The sequence below is a fragment of the Zosterops lateralis genome (assembly GCF_965231275.1).
Source record: "Zosterops lateralis genome assembly, chromosome: 3".
Taxonomy (NCBI): Eukaryota; Metazoa; Chordata; class Aves; order Passeriformes; family Zosteropidae; genus Zosterops; species Zosterops lateralis.
Genome location: NC_139764.1, coordinates 56,762,252 through 56,776,891, shown reverse-complemented (window position 1 = coordinate 56,776,891; position 14,640 = coordinate 56,762,252). Strand labels below are relative to the sequence as shown.

Genomic DNA, 14,640 nt, shown 5'->3' with positions numbered 1-14,640 from the left:
ACACCCTCTCCAGCCTCTTCAAACCCTTTGGTTTGCCCTCTACCCTTCCAGGAGCTGAGTCTCTTCCTTTTCTTTTTTTCCCTCCACGGTGACACCCCGCCTGATCCAGGGACTGGCCAGCAAAGGAGGCTGGCTCACAGGCTATGTCCTCAGTCATGCAGTTTGCAATTGCACCTTCTGGGCAGGGACCCCTGTTTAGCAGCAAGGCTGACCCCCACAGATGCCATCTGATTTTCAAAGCACTGTGTGTAACAAGAGCAGACTTCCTGAGGCAAAAGCATTTTTGCTTCACTCCCTCATGGACCATCCTGTAATTTTTTCTCTATTTGCCTTCTGAACACTTTCATGTTTCTGGTGTCCCATCTGGCAGCAGCTACTCACGTGGCATAAGTGGGAAATTCACGAAGGAAAACTTTCTTTTGCTTCTTATAAAACTAAAAATCTCTTTGGGATGCTCAGTCACAGCTCATTTCTGTAGCAAGCAGGAGTGCAGTTACGAGCCCAATTCACTTTCTCCAAACTACACCTGCCTCTGCACAAAAGTAACCTAGAGGCAGTATCTGGTTTACTATCACAATTTCCTCTACCTGCCTTAAAACCTTGATGTTTTGTTGGTATATAATTCATCTCCTGCCACCCAGCAGCGAATGCTGCCACTGTAGAGCCCACTGTGGGAGCCGAGGCATCCACAAGCCCCTTTTCCCTCCTGGTTTTGCTCCTCTTCTTCCAGAGAAATAAGTACAATAAACAAGCACCTCTAAGCCCAGGCTGCCTTTTAATATCTGGCGTTCCAGAATCTGACTAGATGTTAGGCAAGATGGAAAATGGAAAAAAAAAAAAAGACAATGAGGAATTGGAGGCAGTGAATCCTCAGGATGTGTTGGGCCATGTACAACTGCATCAACATTTGGGATCAGTGATGGGGAAGGGGCAGAAAGTCCCATCACAGACACCGCCTGGGACCAGCACAAATAAAAACAGGACACTCTGCCCTGCATATTAAAGCACATTAAATTTTGTGTTTATGCATTAATGTTTTTCTAATGCCCTGAGCTTGATTATTTACATGGCCAAACTCCCAAACATCTGGCAGAAATAAGTACTGAGCCAGAGGGAAAAAGCCAAGAAAGGATATGGCTTTTAAAGTAGTTTTCCCTCTATATCATGGTGGAAAATCACTGCTGTGGTGCCTTTGGAGATCGAAGAGTCGTCTCCACAGCTCTTGTGAAGCTGTGATTCATTACCTGTGATTCATCATATTCATCAACTTCTATTTATTCTCTGGATTTGAGTTTGCTTCCTGATTAGTTCTAGTTGTGGAAGAAGGCCCAATTTCTTAATATCTTAAAATATTAAGGATGGAGGATGACACAGTGCTGTAGAGTAGGGATAGGAGCACAAAGGTGTCCAAACAGCAGCTCTACTTGCATGTTGGCATTTGGGTTTAGGTGCTGACAGCAACAGCAGAGGACAAGAACAGTGCCTAGAAAGATGCAGCCCTTGGCCACAAGATCATCTGCCCATCAGGTGATGCCATGGAGAACACCAGAAAATTTGTAAAAGTAAAGTTGGTTGGCCAAAACTCAGTTGATGAAAGCTGGTGAGTACTCCAAAACACGGAGCTTTTATGTTCTCTTCAGTCACAGTTGATATAAAGTCCAGGTTTAAGTAATTAGGTGAGGGGCAGGACCTTTTTAAGGGGTCAGTCCCACTTTCATTAACCTGGCTCTGTTACTTGCTCCCAGGCTCCTTGCCTGGTCCTGAAGTGCTCCTTCCCAGGCTCCAGGGGCAGCCCTGGCACTGGTCATGCTCCAGCAGCCCCAGGAGCAGACAGGCATCAGCTGCTCTTAAGAGGAAGGGAAGCTGTCAAACTGTGTTACCTGAGGCAGGATGTGAGCTTGACTCAGAGCCTGGGGGTGGCACACTCCTGCCACCCCCCAGGACACCATGCTACTGCTCCCCATTCTGAGAGCAGCCATGTGCAGCTGCAGCTTTTACATCTCTTGACTTCCCAGCTCCAGGCAGCAATCCATGAATGAGCAAATGTCAGCAAAGAAATGAATGAAGGACATTTGCGCTTGTGTTTATTAAGCTGCCACCTGAAGCAGGTGCCACTATCAGATGTAGCTGCCAGAGCCTACCACCTATGTAGCTCCTGCTGTGGCAATAGCAGTGCCTATGGGAATGAACACCATCACCGGTGTGATGGGCAAGGGTCTCAGTTTTTGTAATAGTTATTCATTTATTCATCTCAGTCTTTGCTTTGCTTGACTTGTTGCTGCTGCCCGCATTTTCCATCTACGGAGTTTTCAACAGGTTTTATATCAAAGAACTGTAAATCAGAAGTATCTACATTTTTTTTAGTGCAGAGCAAAGACACGTCTGCAACCATAGCAGGACATCAGCTCTATCAGATACATAATTACACCCCCACTGTTCCTCTTGCACTCTCAGGTCAAGCATATTCTCCTCTGATCCTAATGCAAATACTAGTTTTGCAACTGCCCGGGCCAAAGTCATGTAATTTCATGTCATTCCTGATCTGTCCCTACTCTTCTCAGGGCAACCTTGCCATGGCCCTGCCTCTCTGCACAGCATGCTTCCCTGCCTTGGAGGCCCTCATGGCAACACTGAACATTAACTGAGTTTCAGGTCAGTTGAAACCAGGTGCAAGGTCCCTGGCACTCCAGGATTCAATCCTGGAGGAATTTCACCCTGCCTGCTGGAGTCAGCAGTGTCTTGCTCAGCTGGGGGTTCTCTCCCTGCAGCTGATTATCAATGGGCAGAGGTATCTTGTACCGTGCTCACAGTATCCCTATGGAAAACCAGTGTGTTCCGGCAGATGGGGACCAGCAACACAAACAGGGAAGAGGAGCCACAGAACCACTGTCCCTGTTTTGTCCTGCAACAACAAGTCTGTTACAGTCGCTCAACAGGATGGACTAGGAAATTTCTGAAGGTGTTGGATATTTTCTGGAAGACCCTGTGCTATTCCTGGTTCTCCTTGATGCACAGGACCCTTGGTCAGGGTCCTGCAAGTCTTCAATCCTGATCCCAGCTCACTCCAAAGCAAAGCCCCTGCAGGGCACATGTATAATGCTATTACCTTATGAAGGATTATGAGGGTTTCCCTTGTACACGCTTTCTCATGCTCTGGAGTTGTGCCATCCTTGTGAGTAGCCAATAAAGTAGGAAAAAATAAAATCAATTTTCTAAAAACTCTGTGCAAGTTGTCACATGATTGGACCAGGTTTTTATTTACCTTGATTCTGCAATGGAGATTAATCTCTTGTATTGTGCTGCCTCTACTTAAGAAAAACCAATAAAGTCAGACTTCATGGAGACTTACAAAGTTTTGTTGGTATGGATCCCACCCTACTCAAGTTAAGACCTCTTGAAGTCCACATTGAAGTCCACACAGCTGGTACAAAAATTTCCCAGCCCTAAAATAAGTTTCTCTTAATGTACAGAGTGGGAAGCAGCTATGCAGCAATAGGGACAATCCCATCAGAAAACCCTGAACACTGTAAATAAAGGATAGACGTAGAAATTGAAATAAAAGAGGCAAGGCTTTTGAGAGGGTATTTATTCTAAGTGGCATTTCCATGCTACTGCCCTAAAGCAGAATTATCACTTCTTCAGCCACGTGCTACTTCTGTTCCTTGGCATAGAGATAGATTTTTTTGGCCTCTGGAGCACTTTGCCTGCAAGAGTAATAAGACATGAACATCAGCCAGGAATTAAGTTGTTCAGGGAGCCCCTGACTTCAAATTCTTCACCTGCTCTGCCTTGGCCCCAAGAAAATGATATACATATTCCCTTAGGTTTGCTCTGGCTCCTCAGCAGATATTGGTGCTTCATACACCACATGTGAAGCTGCTATCAAGATTGCCCTTTTTCTGTTCAATTGTTAAGGTGCTTTTTTTTTACACAAATACCATTTATAATGGTGTTGAGAGACTAGTGCAGCTATTCACAGGCCAGTAAAGGCCTTGGCTACTTGTTTTCAAGATGCCTAGGTAGACATGGGATAAAAGGAGTCTGGAATCTGTCCAGTGAGAGTCTGGAAATTACCCAGCAACTCCTTGGGAACAAATAAGGCAGCCGAGTAACCCCTGGGATTCCTTCTGGACAGGGATTATGCCAAATTTCAAGTGAAAACTGCTACAAGTTCATCATCATGACTCACCTCTGAAAGTTTTCAACATCCTCCACAGTCTCAGGCAAAACTCTTCCTTTAGTTTCAGGCAGAAGCAGCACCAATCCACCCGCAATCAAACCAAGCACAGCTTCAAAACAGAGGCACAAAGAGCTTGTAAGCATTTATCAACCACTTGCTACTGCCAGACACAATGGGCTTGTCAATGACATTTTGTTCTGTTCTTTCATACAAGATGTGCCCTTCATGTCTCTATATGCAAAACTGTCATGCTGGTGCATAAATGGAGAACATGGCTGCTCTGTGGAGACAGCAGCAAGCCAAGTCCTCTTGTGAGTTATGCATGAACTAGGACACCTCAAACTGGACAGATCCTTCCTTAATAGAGGAAAGAACTCTTTAGCGCCAGAGCACACCAGGAATCACATTCCATTTTTATGCTAGTCACATTAGATTAGAAAGTGTATACACAAAGTATTATCTTCTAAGCAATATGATCTAATTCTCCTTTGATAATTTCTTTTATCCAGTTTGTACATGTTTGGTATGTATTTTAAATCTACTAAGTGGCCTTCTAGATGTTCTGTCTGTTAAAATCTGCTTATTACCATTCAAGGTATTTTTCTAAAATACTGTGCTGACCTAAAGATTCATAAAAGTGTTGCAGGCCCTGACCTGAGTGTTCAGGTCACTAGCCTTCAAAACTTATCTTGCATTTATTTACCAGCCACTTTACAAATAGCTGGAGAAGAGCCAGTTAACAAAATGTAGGAAAAGCTGAAACATAACAGCCATATTGTACTCCATTGAATAGGCAATTAAATGAAATTCTACGGTTTGGCTGCTGGACAAAGACAATAAATCAGCTTTAAATCCATCAAATATTAAGCTCATCAAAGTTTTTCTGAGATCTTTGCCATCTGTCAAACACGTATTCGACTCTAACTTCCTCTAAAATGCAAGGAGAAGTCACAGGGGCAAGAGAGATATGAGTGCATAAAAAAGTTCCAAATTGTCATGAACTGAAGGCTAAGACCTTGTAGAGAGTAAGGGGCTTCTGCTGAACTTAAAGCAGCAGTGTTGGTGGCTTTTCCCTCCCTTTGGAACTTGGGTCCCCTACTGCACCCTGGAAGGGGCCAGCAAGGTCAGGTGGCACTTACTGAAGACAATCAGTGGCAGATCATGCCAGATCTCTGCCAGTCTGTAGACAATGAATGGGACGATGACTCCACCAATATCACACAGAGAGGAGCAAACCATCACCCCGAGATTCCTGGTTTGGCAGCAAAGGGATTATGTTAGTGTCAGGGTACTGCAGTTGGAAGTGGATGGATCACAACTCTCACACAGGACAGATCCAGGCACTGTGTGGAACTTCAGATCCCTCACCCATCCTGGTTCTCCCAAATTTTCCCTTTAATTCAGTCTTGTGAATTTCCCCTTGTCTAAAAGTACATTTCTTTTTTTTATTAAGCCACCTATTTAAAGCATTTTAATTGTGCTTCACCTTTTTTATGTTCAATAGTACCTGTGTAGTTCTGACACATTTGGGGGTAACTTAACTTAGCATAAAACATCAGCCTCAACTATTTGTTTCCAGGCCAAATGCCAACTGGGGAGAGGATGCACCTACCTGATGTAAGTTGGATACAGTTCTGTGTTTACAAAGCAAACCATTTCAAAAGCCATTGTAATTCCCATTCTCCCAATGCAAGCAGTAATCACTTTCAACCAATGTACATCTGCAGAGAGAATACATTCAATACATTTAAAAGCATCCCAGTGATTCAGCAGGTGTCAATTAATTCAACAGTATTATTTTGTGGGACCCCTGATCCCATGTCAGTTGATGTTTTTAAGGGACCTTGTTTCACCTGTGTGAGTGAGGGATTGGGAGCAGTGAGGACCACATGAGTGGCAGCAAAGGGACCCTCACAAAGCAGCGTGGAGGCTCCAGAGGACAGGGTGGGAAGCCCTCACAGGGCTCCATTCAGGTGACTTACCCTCTGGGATGAGGGCTGTGGCAAGGCAGGCAGCCCCAGCCACCAGGTTTGACACAGCCCAGGGGTAGCGCCGCCCAACACGGTCAATTGTGACGATGATGATGAAGGCAGCTGGGAACTCAACAAGTGCAGAATAGAGGAAATCCAGATACATGTTGTCAGCAGCCATTCCCATGTGCATGATGAGCCCCTGGTAGAGGACGGAGCTCGTGAACCTGGGCAGAGAAGAGCATCCTGGATTTGTTAGGTAGTAAGAGAACAGGCATCCGTGTCCTGATGGAGTTTTCAAATCCAGAGCTCCAAAACCAGCTCTCTAGTGTTATATTCTTACCAGTTGTACATCAAAATGAGTGTGTTTTTTCTTATCTGTGGTGTCCTGAAAAGGTCCACCAGTGCGGGAGTCTGCTTTCCACAATCTTCCTCTTCAAATTTAATATCCTATGGAAGAGCCAGTACATAGTACATTAAATTTCTCTGGGAGGAACTGATGCAAGGTACTGTCATGATGCTTACTTACATGCACAAGCAAACCCTGAGCTTACCTCAAAATGAGAAGGCATCTTTTTCCGATTTGTTTTAGCCATATTTCTGACAATTTTCATAGCTTTGTCATTTTTTCCTTGAGATATCAGCCATCTGGGAGACTCTGGGAGGCACCTACAATGTGAGTGGATGCCATTGTACAACAAAACATAAAGCCTACCTATTCTCCCATGAGTGGGGACTTTGGAAGGATTAAATAGAAGTAGATGATTGAGGTTTTTTGGGGTTTTTTTTGGGTTGTTTTTTTATTATTACTATTTTTTGGGGAGTAGGTTTTGTGTGCCTCTTCTCACTTCTCCAGTCAGAAAAAAATAGTACATCCCATGGCTGAGACTGGAAGAGGAACAGGTGAGGCTAACAGTCAAAGAGGAGTTTACTGAAGATAAATCAGGGAGGAGCTTTGAGTGAGAATAGTGCTCTCATCCAGCCCCTTCACCACAAACCAGCTCCTCTTAGGGAGCCATTTTTCACTTCTACCAATACAGGTTAAGAAGTACTAAATAAGTTAGAACTGTCTTACCAAATTCATAAATATAGAAGAAGGAAGGTGACAAATTTCTTTCTACTCTTCCTAACCTCTTGACCCATCCAGACAATTTCTCAAATACAAAGCACTCAACCCAAAATATATTGATTAAAAAGAGAGGAGATAAACTAAAATGAAGGAGTGCCCAAGTGGTGGTTTTTTTTGGTTGGACCACAAAAACCTGCAATTTTTCTGCCTCAAAAGAACATGCTAACAACCTGTTACCATTATGTTAGTTTTAGGTGATCTGTCAATAACCATATTTTCAGTGCAAGACCAAATAAGTTATGCCAAGGCACCTATTTTAATTTATGAATTGCTTAAAGAAAACATAAATTATACTAATCTGATTTTCCCTCAGTGTTTGTCCAAGTGGTCTGTTTTTTAAACACAAGATCAGGAGAGAGCACAGGCTAGGATTCAACAAGATCTCAGTTGCTGAAGGGTCCTATTTCCCTCTCTTTTTTTTCTGGGGACCTCCTGTTTGCCCCACGAGGTGTGGGGGCCAGAAAGGAGTGGCCAGTCTCTCTCAGTATCAAGCAGCAGAAGCCAGTTTTTTTGGGCTGTGGGCAGAGGTACCATGGAAGGGCACTTACCAGTAGTAGAGCAGGAGGAAGCAGGTGGGCAGAGTGACAGTGAGCTGCAGCCAGCGCCAGTGAGGGATGGCGTAGGCGATGGCATCGAACACCAGGAGCCCGACGGAGAAAGCAGCCTGGTAGAGGATCCCCACTGTCCTCCGGTACTGCGGGCCCACCACTTCTGTCACTGCAAACGTGCACGGGGACAGGTGAGGAACGGGGTGCCCCCCACACACAAACCTGCTGGGGGGACGCTGTAGCACCAATGCTATGGTAACACCCTGGAGAAACCTTGGTAATCACGGGCTTCTCAGCATGGTTCCTCCAGACAAAACCCCCTGGTTTGTTTTTCTGGCACCCAAGCCCCAGCAGAGAAGGAAACACTGTTGCTGGCTGTGCACTGGCCTGAGACATCCAGGAATGTCCTCTGCTGCAGAGGTCTCAGAGTAAATCAAGCATTTGTCAAAGTGCACAGGCAGATTTTGCTGTGGAATCTAATGCCAACTTACCTCATGTCTCCAGCCCAACAACAAAGCTGAATATTTTGTTTCCAAAGTACAGGCTTTCAGCCTGCATCTCACTCCAAGTAAGTCGTGTTCATACAGAGTTAACAGCAACTATTCCAGCAGACAGGCACAAGCACACTCAACATTTTGCATCCTGTTGTGTGACTTCAAGAAAGCAAACTCATTACAAAAAGAACAGTAAGGAACTAATTAGCAGCCAAATGAACTGCTGAGTTTTGGAACCACAGATTAGCTAAGGCTGCTCAGCCAAATGATGCACAAAGACATCTCCTCAGACTCAGCAGGACTGAGCCAGAAGCAGCTGAAGGGTAGATGAGTGCCCCAGCAGAGCAGGATAACAAGATTGATTTGTCCTAGTATCCTTCCCTGGACATTCAGTATTGGCCACCCTTAGGGAAAAGAAACAAATTTAAGGAAGTTTTGGGGCTGGTTCAGGATCTTTTTCATAAGAGAGTTTCAAGTGAATTCAGGAATAATAAGATGTAACAGGGAGAAAATATCAGGATGGGGCAAATCATTGTCCTGAAAAGGACTTTGTGCTCTAAAACAGCCTGAAGTTCCCCAGAAGAGGGGATGGAGATTTCATATGTGCCACGAGAAGATTTAAGAGGCCAAGCAAGAATCTAGAAATGCACAGGAAGGAATAATCATGTCTTAGCAGAAGACAGTCTGGACTATGGGATAGGTGCTTTTATTTTATTTTTATCATATATCTGGATAACTGAATTAGCAAGATGCCCATAGTGAAAGACTTAGTGGAAGTTTAGGGCACTGATTTTTACATTTTTACTACTATCACAATGAACTGCACCTCTCAGAGATATTTGGTAGAGCCACCTGCCACCCTAACCCAGTTAAGGTTCTATTGGTCAGCTTTTAAAATACTTATGCTTGCAGTTGGGTATTTTGGACAAGAAACTGAACTCCACTCCAGAAAAATGAGAGAAGTTCCAGGCAGCTCTACCCTGAACCAGGAAATGGCCCTGAGGTGGCCCCAGACCCAGCCTGGCTGCACAGCTGTGCCTCACCAGTAGCCACAGCTGGTGCAGGGCACTGGCAGAGGCACCCACACAGGCTGGCTCCTCCATGGCCTCTGCTCAGCCCAGTGGATACACACTGGATGTATCACAGGACAAACACCTTGTCTTTTTATCAGCAAGTACGTGCTGTTCTTCAGTTAGTTTTATGTTCTGAAGCCTCTGTTTGCCCTTTAATGCTCTTTGTGTCATAAAAACGTCTCAAGTTTTCCCCACCCTCTGCCTGCTTCTTTAATGGCCTCTTCTGTCACCATCCTGTCTGTGCCCGAGCTGGAGGGGCTGTGTCTGCCTGGTCACCTTCCCCAGCCAGAGCCTGATGGAAGGAAGAAGAGCCATGAGACCCAGACAGATCTGCAAAGGTGAACTGTACCTCAGGGGAAAGCCTAACTCAAGGTAAGAGCCCTAATATACCACCACTTGCTCAAACTTTGAAGGCTGCTCTTGTTTCTCCCTAATGACAGTGCTTCAAAACATCCTGAGAAGTCAAATAGGGAGAAAACTCCTTAATGAAACACCATGGGAGGCATTTTTTAAATGGCTTTTTTTTTTCAAGTTTTCTGGAGTTGAGTTTTGCACCTTCATCTTCTGCAGCTAGTCTTGCCCTCCTGGGAGAAGGTCCCAAACTTACTTACCCAGGATGTAGCCTGCAGTCCAGCAGCCCTTGCTGACCAGCCCTTGCAAGAACCGGATGATGACTATCCACAGGTAGGAGGGCACGAAGACCAGAAGTATTCCAAACACAACATTTGCAAGAATTGTTGTTAAAAGGCAAAATTTACGGCCAAACCTGGATTGGAAAATGATAGGCATGAAGAAAACCACTAGTCATGGGAGCATTTTAAACTAGTAAGAGCTTTGTGTATCTTCAGACAGAAAAAATCCAATTTTGCTATGCAAAATAGAGACATGATTTTTTTCTTTGCCCATTACTCACTCACCTGCTTTTCTATGCCATGAAAAGTTACTGTGCCAGTTCCTCAGCAATTCCACAAAAAACTTCCAGGAAAAAAAGAATAGTCCCATGTTTACATGTATTACATTGGGACTGAAAAATAAGCGTGGGTTAATGTAATGATTCTGATATGTCCGCATGCATCAGATTTATAGGGGATTTATTTACTGCAACCTTAACCTTTATAATACTAGTAATGCATGGATCTACTTGTGAGTGGGCTCCATTTCTGAGCTGGAGCAACTCAGAGCCTGCTGTACTAACAGTCCTAGGCAGAAGGGGAGCAAGGGGGGAAATGGGCCCTCCAGTACTGGCATTTGTTTTTCTTTAACCCCCAGGTGCCTGAGCCAGGAAGTCTGACTCTGCTGGCTCTGAACAGGGAGCTAGAGGGATTATCTGCTTTTTTCACAGTGACTGCTGCTGTACACATCTGGCAAATCTGTGCCAACTACTTCTAAGCTTCTCCAAGAGAAGCAAAAGGTTTCCAAGCTGCAGCCACAGAGAGCGCAACAGAATAGGTGGGAGATCCAAACCAGCAGCATTTCCTGGCTTTGGTTAACACCCGAGGGCTCTGACATGGCACAGTAGGAAGTTTGGGGTGTACAGTTCTAAAATAGTCCTCGTACACTCTGCAGGGCTTGCTGAGCAGATCTGTGCTAACCATGAGGTACAACCTAAAAGGCAGGATACTGGCTCATGATGCAACTGAACATCCAAGGGGATTACCTTATTTTCATAAGAGCAGAGATGATACCAGTTGCACAACCTTTATCTGAGTTTGGGTGCTGAACATGGATAAGGGAGGTCAGAGGGCTCTGCAGTCAGCCCACACGTACCTGTCTGCAATGTAGCCAATGTTTAGGGAGCCAATAAAAAACCCAGCGTTCACAGAAGACTGAAAGACATCCAACTTCCAGGAGTCCTCACACACCAGGTCAAACTAAAGGAGCAACCACAGTCAGAGACAAAAGAGTGAAATGAGGAGCTGGCTCACGTCCACAACTCTCCTTCACTTCAGTTAAAGATTTAAACTTGTTTCTGGGTCAATGCCTGTTTTGTCAGTACACAGAAATCCTACTGACTTAACTAATTGTCCAACATTAAAAACTGGAACAAGCCCTTGAGAAGTTTACTGGCATTTCCCATTCATGTCTCATCTCTCTTTTTTGCAAAAGAGCATAAGTGAATTATTATCCATTAAAACTGGCATCCAAACCTATGCTGGTCCTCATTGATCAAATCAGCATGGATCTGATGATCACTCTGAGGTTTTAAAACAGCTTTTTTTTGTGGCTGATGGTGAACATTTCTAAGTAGTTCTTGTTGCCTCATACCCAGGCATGGCAGAGTAGCCCCACAGACCACTCAGAGTGATGCTGTTACTAAAAGTATCTTAGATGCCTTCAGGAACCTGCCTCGTCCCACATCTCATGGAGCACTGGCCTCGGGGAGGAGGGTGGAAGTATCTGCATCTGCCCTGAGGCCACAGCATTTTCTCTCTGCTCTGGTCTTTAGCTCAACCACGTTGTTGTATGCGTTGAGAGAACAAATATTTTTTATCCAGGGCCAAGCTTTATACCACATGGGTACCCACATATATTTGCCATCTAGTCTTGTCCTATCTTACTTGTAGAAAAACATAAAAGCTACTAGAGAAAAATTATTGCAAAAAACTCTCCTAATATGACTGAGAATCCCTTCCCTTCCTCCTGGTAGCTGCATTTAATTGAATCTATGCATCCATAATTAACACAAAACCAAATATTTCCTCTGACGCTTTATAGGACTTCCCATGAGGACATTCTTCCATATGCAAACTTTTCCTTTGAAATAACATGGTTTACACTCCACTGTCCTTTTCTTTTCTTAGCTATCAGAGCAGGGGATAACATAACAGAGCCTGAGAAGTTTCACAGAAGCAGTCACAACCAGGAACTCATTGACAAAATGCAGAGTTATGTGATGTATCTGGTTATCCTGTGAAGGAAGCAGCCCATGGACCTGGTCTTGCAGCCCCTCAGCAGAAAAGAGGAGACAATTGATGTGAGAGCATGACTGCATGAGCCCACACAGACTGCAAGTGCTCAACTTCCCATAAACTCAGGAGATGATGGTGGGGGCATCTGAACCACAGGATCTGCTGGAGCCTTTTCCAGTGAGATGTGCCTGCTGAGCTGTTGCCACGTAGAAGCCCTGGGTCATCCTGCATTTGAGGTGCCTCACTTCCTCACTTTAACATCTCACAGCTGGTAACTTGCTGAAAGCAGTACACTTAGAGTGCACCCTCTTACCCAAACTGCTAAAGTACAGCAAGTAGCCTAAGTACCACTTCCAGTTTATTCACACTCCTTCTGAGAACACAAAAGTCATTGGCTTTTCTACAGTTTATTTTTTTTAATACAGTTGGGATTTTTTTACAGACTTAAGCTGTTTAATTGCAGGAGGCCTCAGTTCCTCAAAAGGGATACCTTTCCCTGCACTGACTGCCATTCATTTTTATTTAACACCAACTTTAAGAGACTTTCTACATGAAAAAAAAAGAAAAAAAAAGAAAATAAATTAAAAAGAAAGAAAGAAAGAAAGAAAGAAAGAAAGAAAGAAAGAAAGAAAGAAAGAAAGAAAGAAAGAAAGAAAGAAAGAAAGAAAGAAAGAAAGAAAGAAAAAGAAAAGAAAAAAGGGGGTGGGGGAAAAGAAGACCTTTGCATTGGCCTGTTTTGTTTGCAGCACTGCTAGCTGCACTGTTTACACACCTTCACCAATCGGACCTCTCATGTGACAGGAATTTCATTCACAACTGGACTTTACCTACCTGGGGATTTATTTGCTGAAATATGCTTTGCTCCCCAGCTGGAGATATAAGCCCCCTGAGCAGCCAAGGCAACACTTCACAGCAAGGACAGAGGGAAGATGACTTGTAAACCCCCAAGCGCAAGTTCACAGTAAGCAACAATCCCTCCACCAGGTAAGCAGGGGATATTCTAACACAGCTTAAGCTCCACCAACCCTCTCCCCCAACCCTCACCTTGTCTGTAACAGAGGGGACAGGGCAGAGGGGGCTGTTTTTACCTCTGTCACGATCGAGCTCCCTGGGGAGTCGTAGACCCAGCCATCCCGGCAGGGACCGAGGGAGACGGAGCTCCCACTGCGCACCAGGCTGCTGAGGGGGTCAGTGCAGCTGATTCCTGTTGTGTTCCAGTCCACCTCGTACCTCCTGCAGCGGCTGCTGAAGCTGGCCCCGTGGCCATCCCACTCGGGAACTGTGTAATTGAGCTGCTCCTCCAGGCTCCAGCCACACCGCTGGCTCAGCTCAGCCACGCCAGGGCTGGAGCAGCGATGCTCGGGGGTGAACCCAAAGAAGACAACCCCCACGTACACTGGGGTGAAGGAAGCAGATAACAAACATAGGACAAAAAACGTTTGCTTCTGGAACCTGTCAAATTCTCCAACGTGCTCTAAAATGTCATCTAGGGTTGGCATTTTGGCATCAAAACCACTTCAAAAACCTCAACTCGGTCCTCTCTGCAGCACTGATATTTTTAGTTGGCAGCCAAGCTACTTAAGTAACAAAGATATTTGACCAAAAGTCAAGACTAACTCTATAAATTATTAAACTACATGTTGCAAGCCCTATTATTTAGGTTTCATTTGAAATCAGACCTTAATTCACCCAGAGAGAATTTGCCTTTAACCCCTAATCAGAGTACTTACGCGTTTCTGATCTCTAGAAAAACCTCTCTGGGCCACTGCCCTCCAGTTTTTGTTGGGGGTTTTGGGGTTATCTTGTAATTAGGCAAGTCAGCTCCTCAAATAACAGGCATTTTTAGGGAGCAAACACAGATGGAAAATTCTACCAACATACAAGCAACACGTGGGTTTAGTGCAGAATGGCTGGGGCACCGCATGTGAGCAAAGCTTTTGACCAGGATCTGTAAAAAATAGGTGGGTACACTCTGAAAAAGAAGTGTCTATACATTGAGCCATACAGCAGTAAAGGAACTGCTTTCCTAAGAACTCCAGCATCATGTGTGTCTCACCCTTCACTCTCTCCACCTTTATCAGGGAACACAGTTTTCAACAGACCACATTTTTGCAGTGATACAGAAGAGAAAAAGCATTCACTACAGAATTACGCTGGGAATAGCTGTGGAAAGCCACAATATGCAGTATCTATGGCCAAAATAGTTATTTTTTTTTGCCACAGAAGACCTATAGGACTTTAGGTAGACTTCATTGCCAAGCACCTCGAATAAATGCAGTGATAATAGGTACACTGACCTGCCTGTGGATAGATACCAGCTACTCACATATCTTTTGC

The 14,640-nt window shown here is 44.6% G+C and overlaps 1 protein-coding gene across 1 annotated transcript; it reads right to left on the bottom strand.

Annotated features, from left to right (window-relative positions):
* Nucleotides 1-3,571: 3,571 nt before the first annotated feature.
* Nucleotides 3,572-13,892, bottom strand: LOC310906692 (solute carrier family 22 member 2-like). The gene is made up of 11 exons (XM_083856139.1): nt 13,392-13,892; nt 11,162-11,265; nt 10,006-10,160; nt 7,828-7,996; nt 6,705-6,819; nt 6,494-6,600; nt 6,163-6,377; nt 5,793-5,901; nt 5,320-5,432; nt 4,190-4,289; nt 3,572-3,704 (listed from the first exon to the last, which is right to left on the bottom strand). Exons 1-11 carry the CDS (start codon nt 13,800-13,802, stop codon nt 3,650-3,652), a joined length of 1,653 nt encoding a protein of 550 aa, XP_083712265.1. The 5' UTR covers nt 13,803-13,892; the 3' UTR covers nt 3,572-3,649.
* Nucleotides 13,893-14,640: the final 748 nt, after the last annotated feature.

Bases quoted from the DNA above. Each gene is read 5' to 3' on its own strand.
- LOC310906692 (XM_083856139.1), bottom strand. From the start codon at position 13,802: ATGCCAACCCTAGATGACATTTTAGAGCACGTTGGAGAATTTGACAGG. The intron at 7,997-10,005 runs GTAAGTAAGTTT...GCACGTTTGCAG, and splicing joins GACTGCAGGCTACATCCTGG to TGACAGAAGTGGTGGGCCCG. The intron at 6,820-7,827 runs GTAAGTGCCCTT...CTCACATTGTAG, and splicing joins TTCCTCCTGCTCTACTACTG to GTGCCTCCCAGAGTCTCCCA.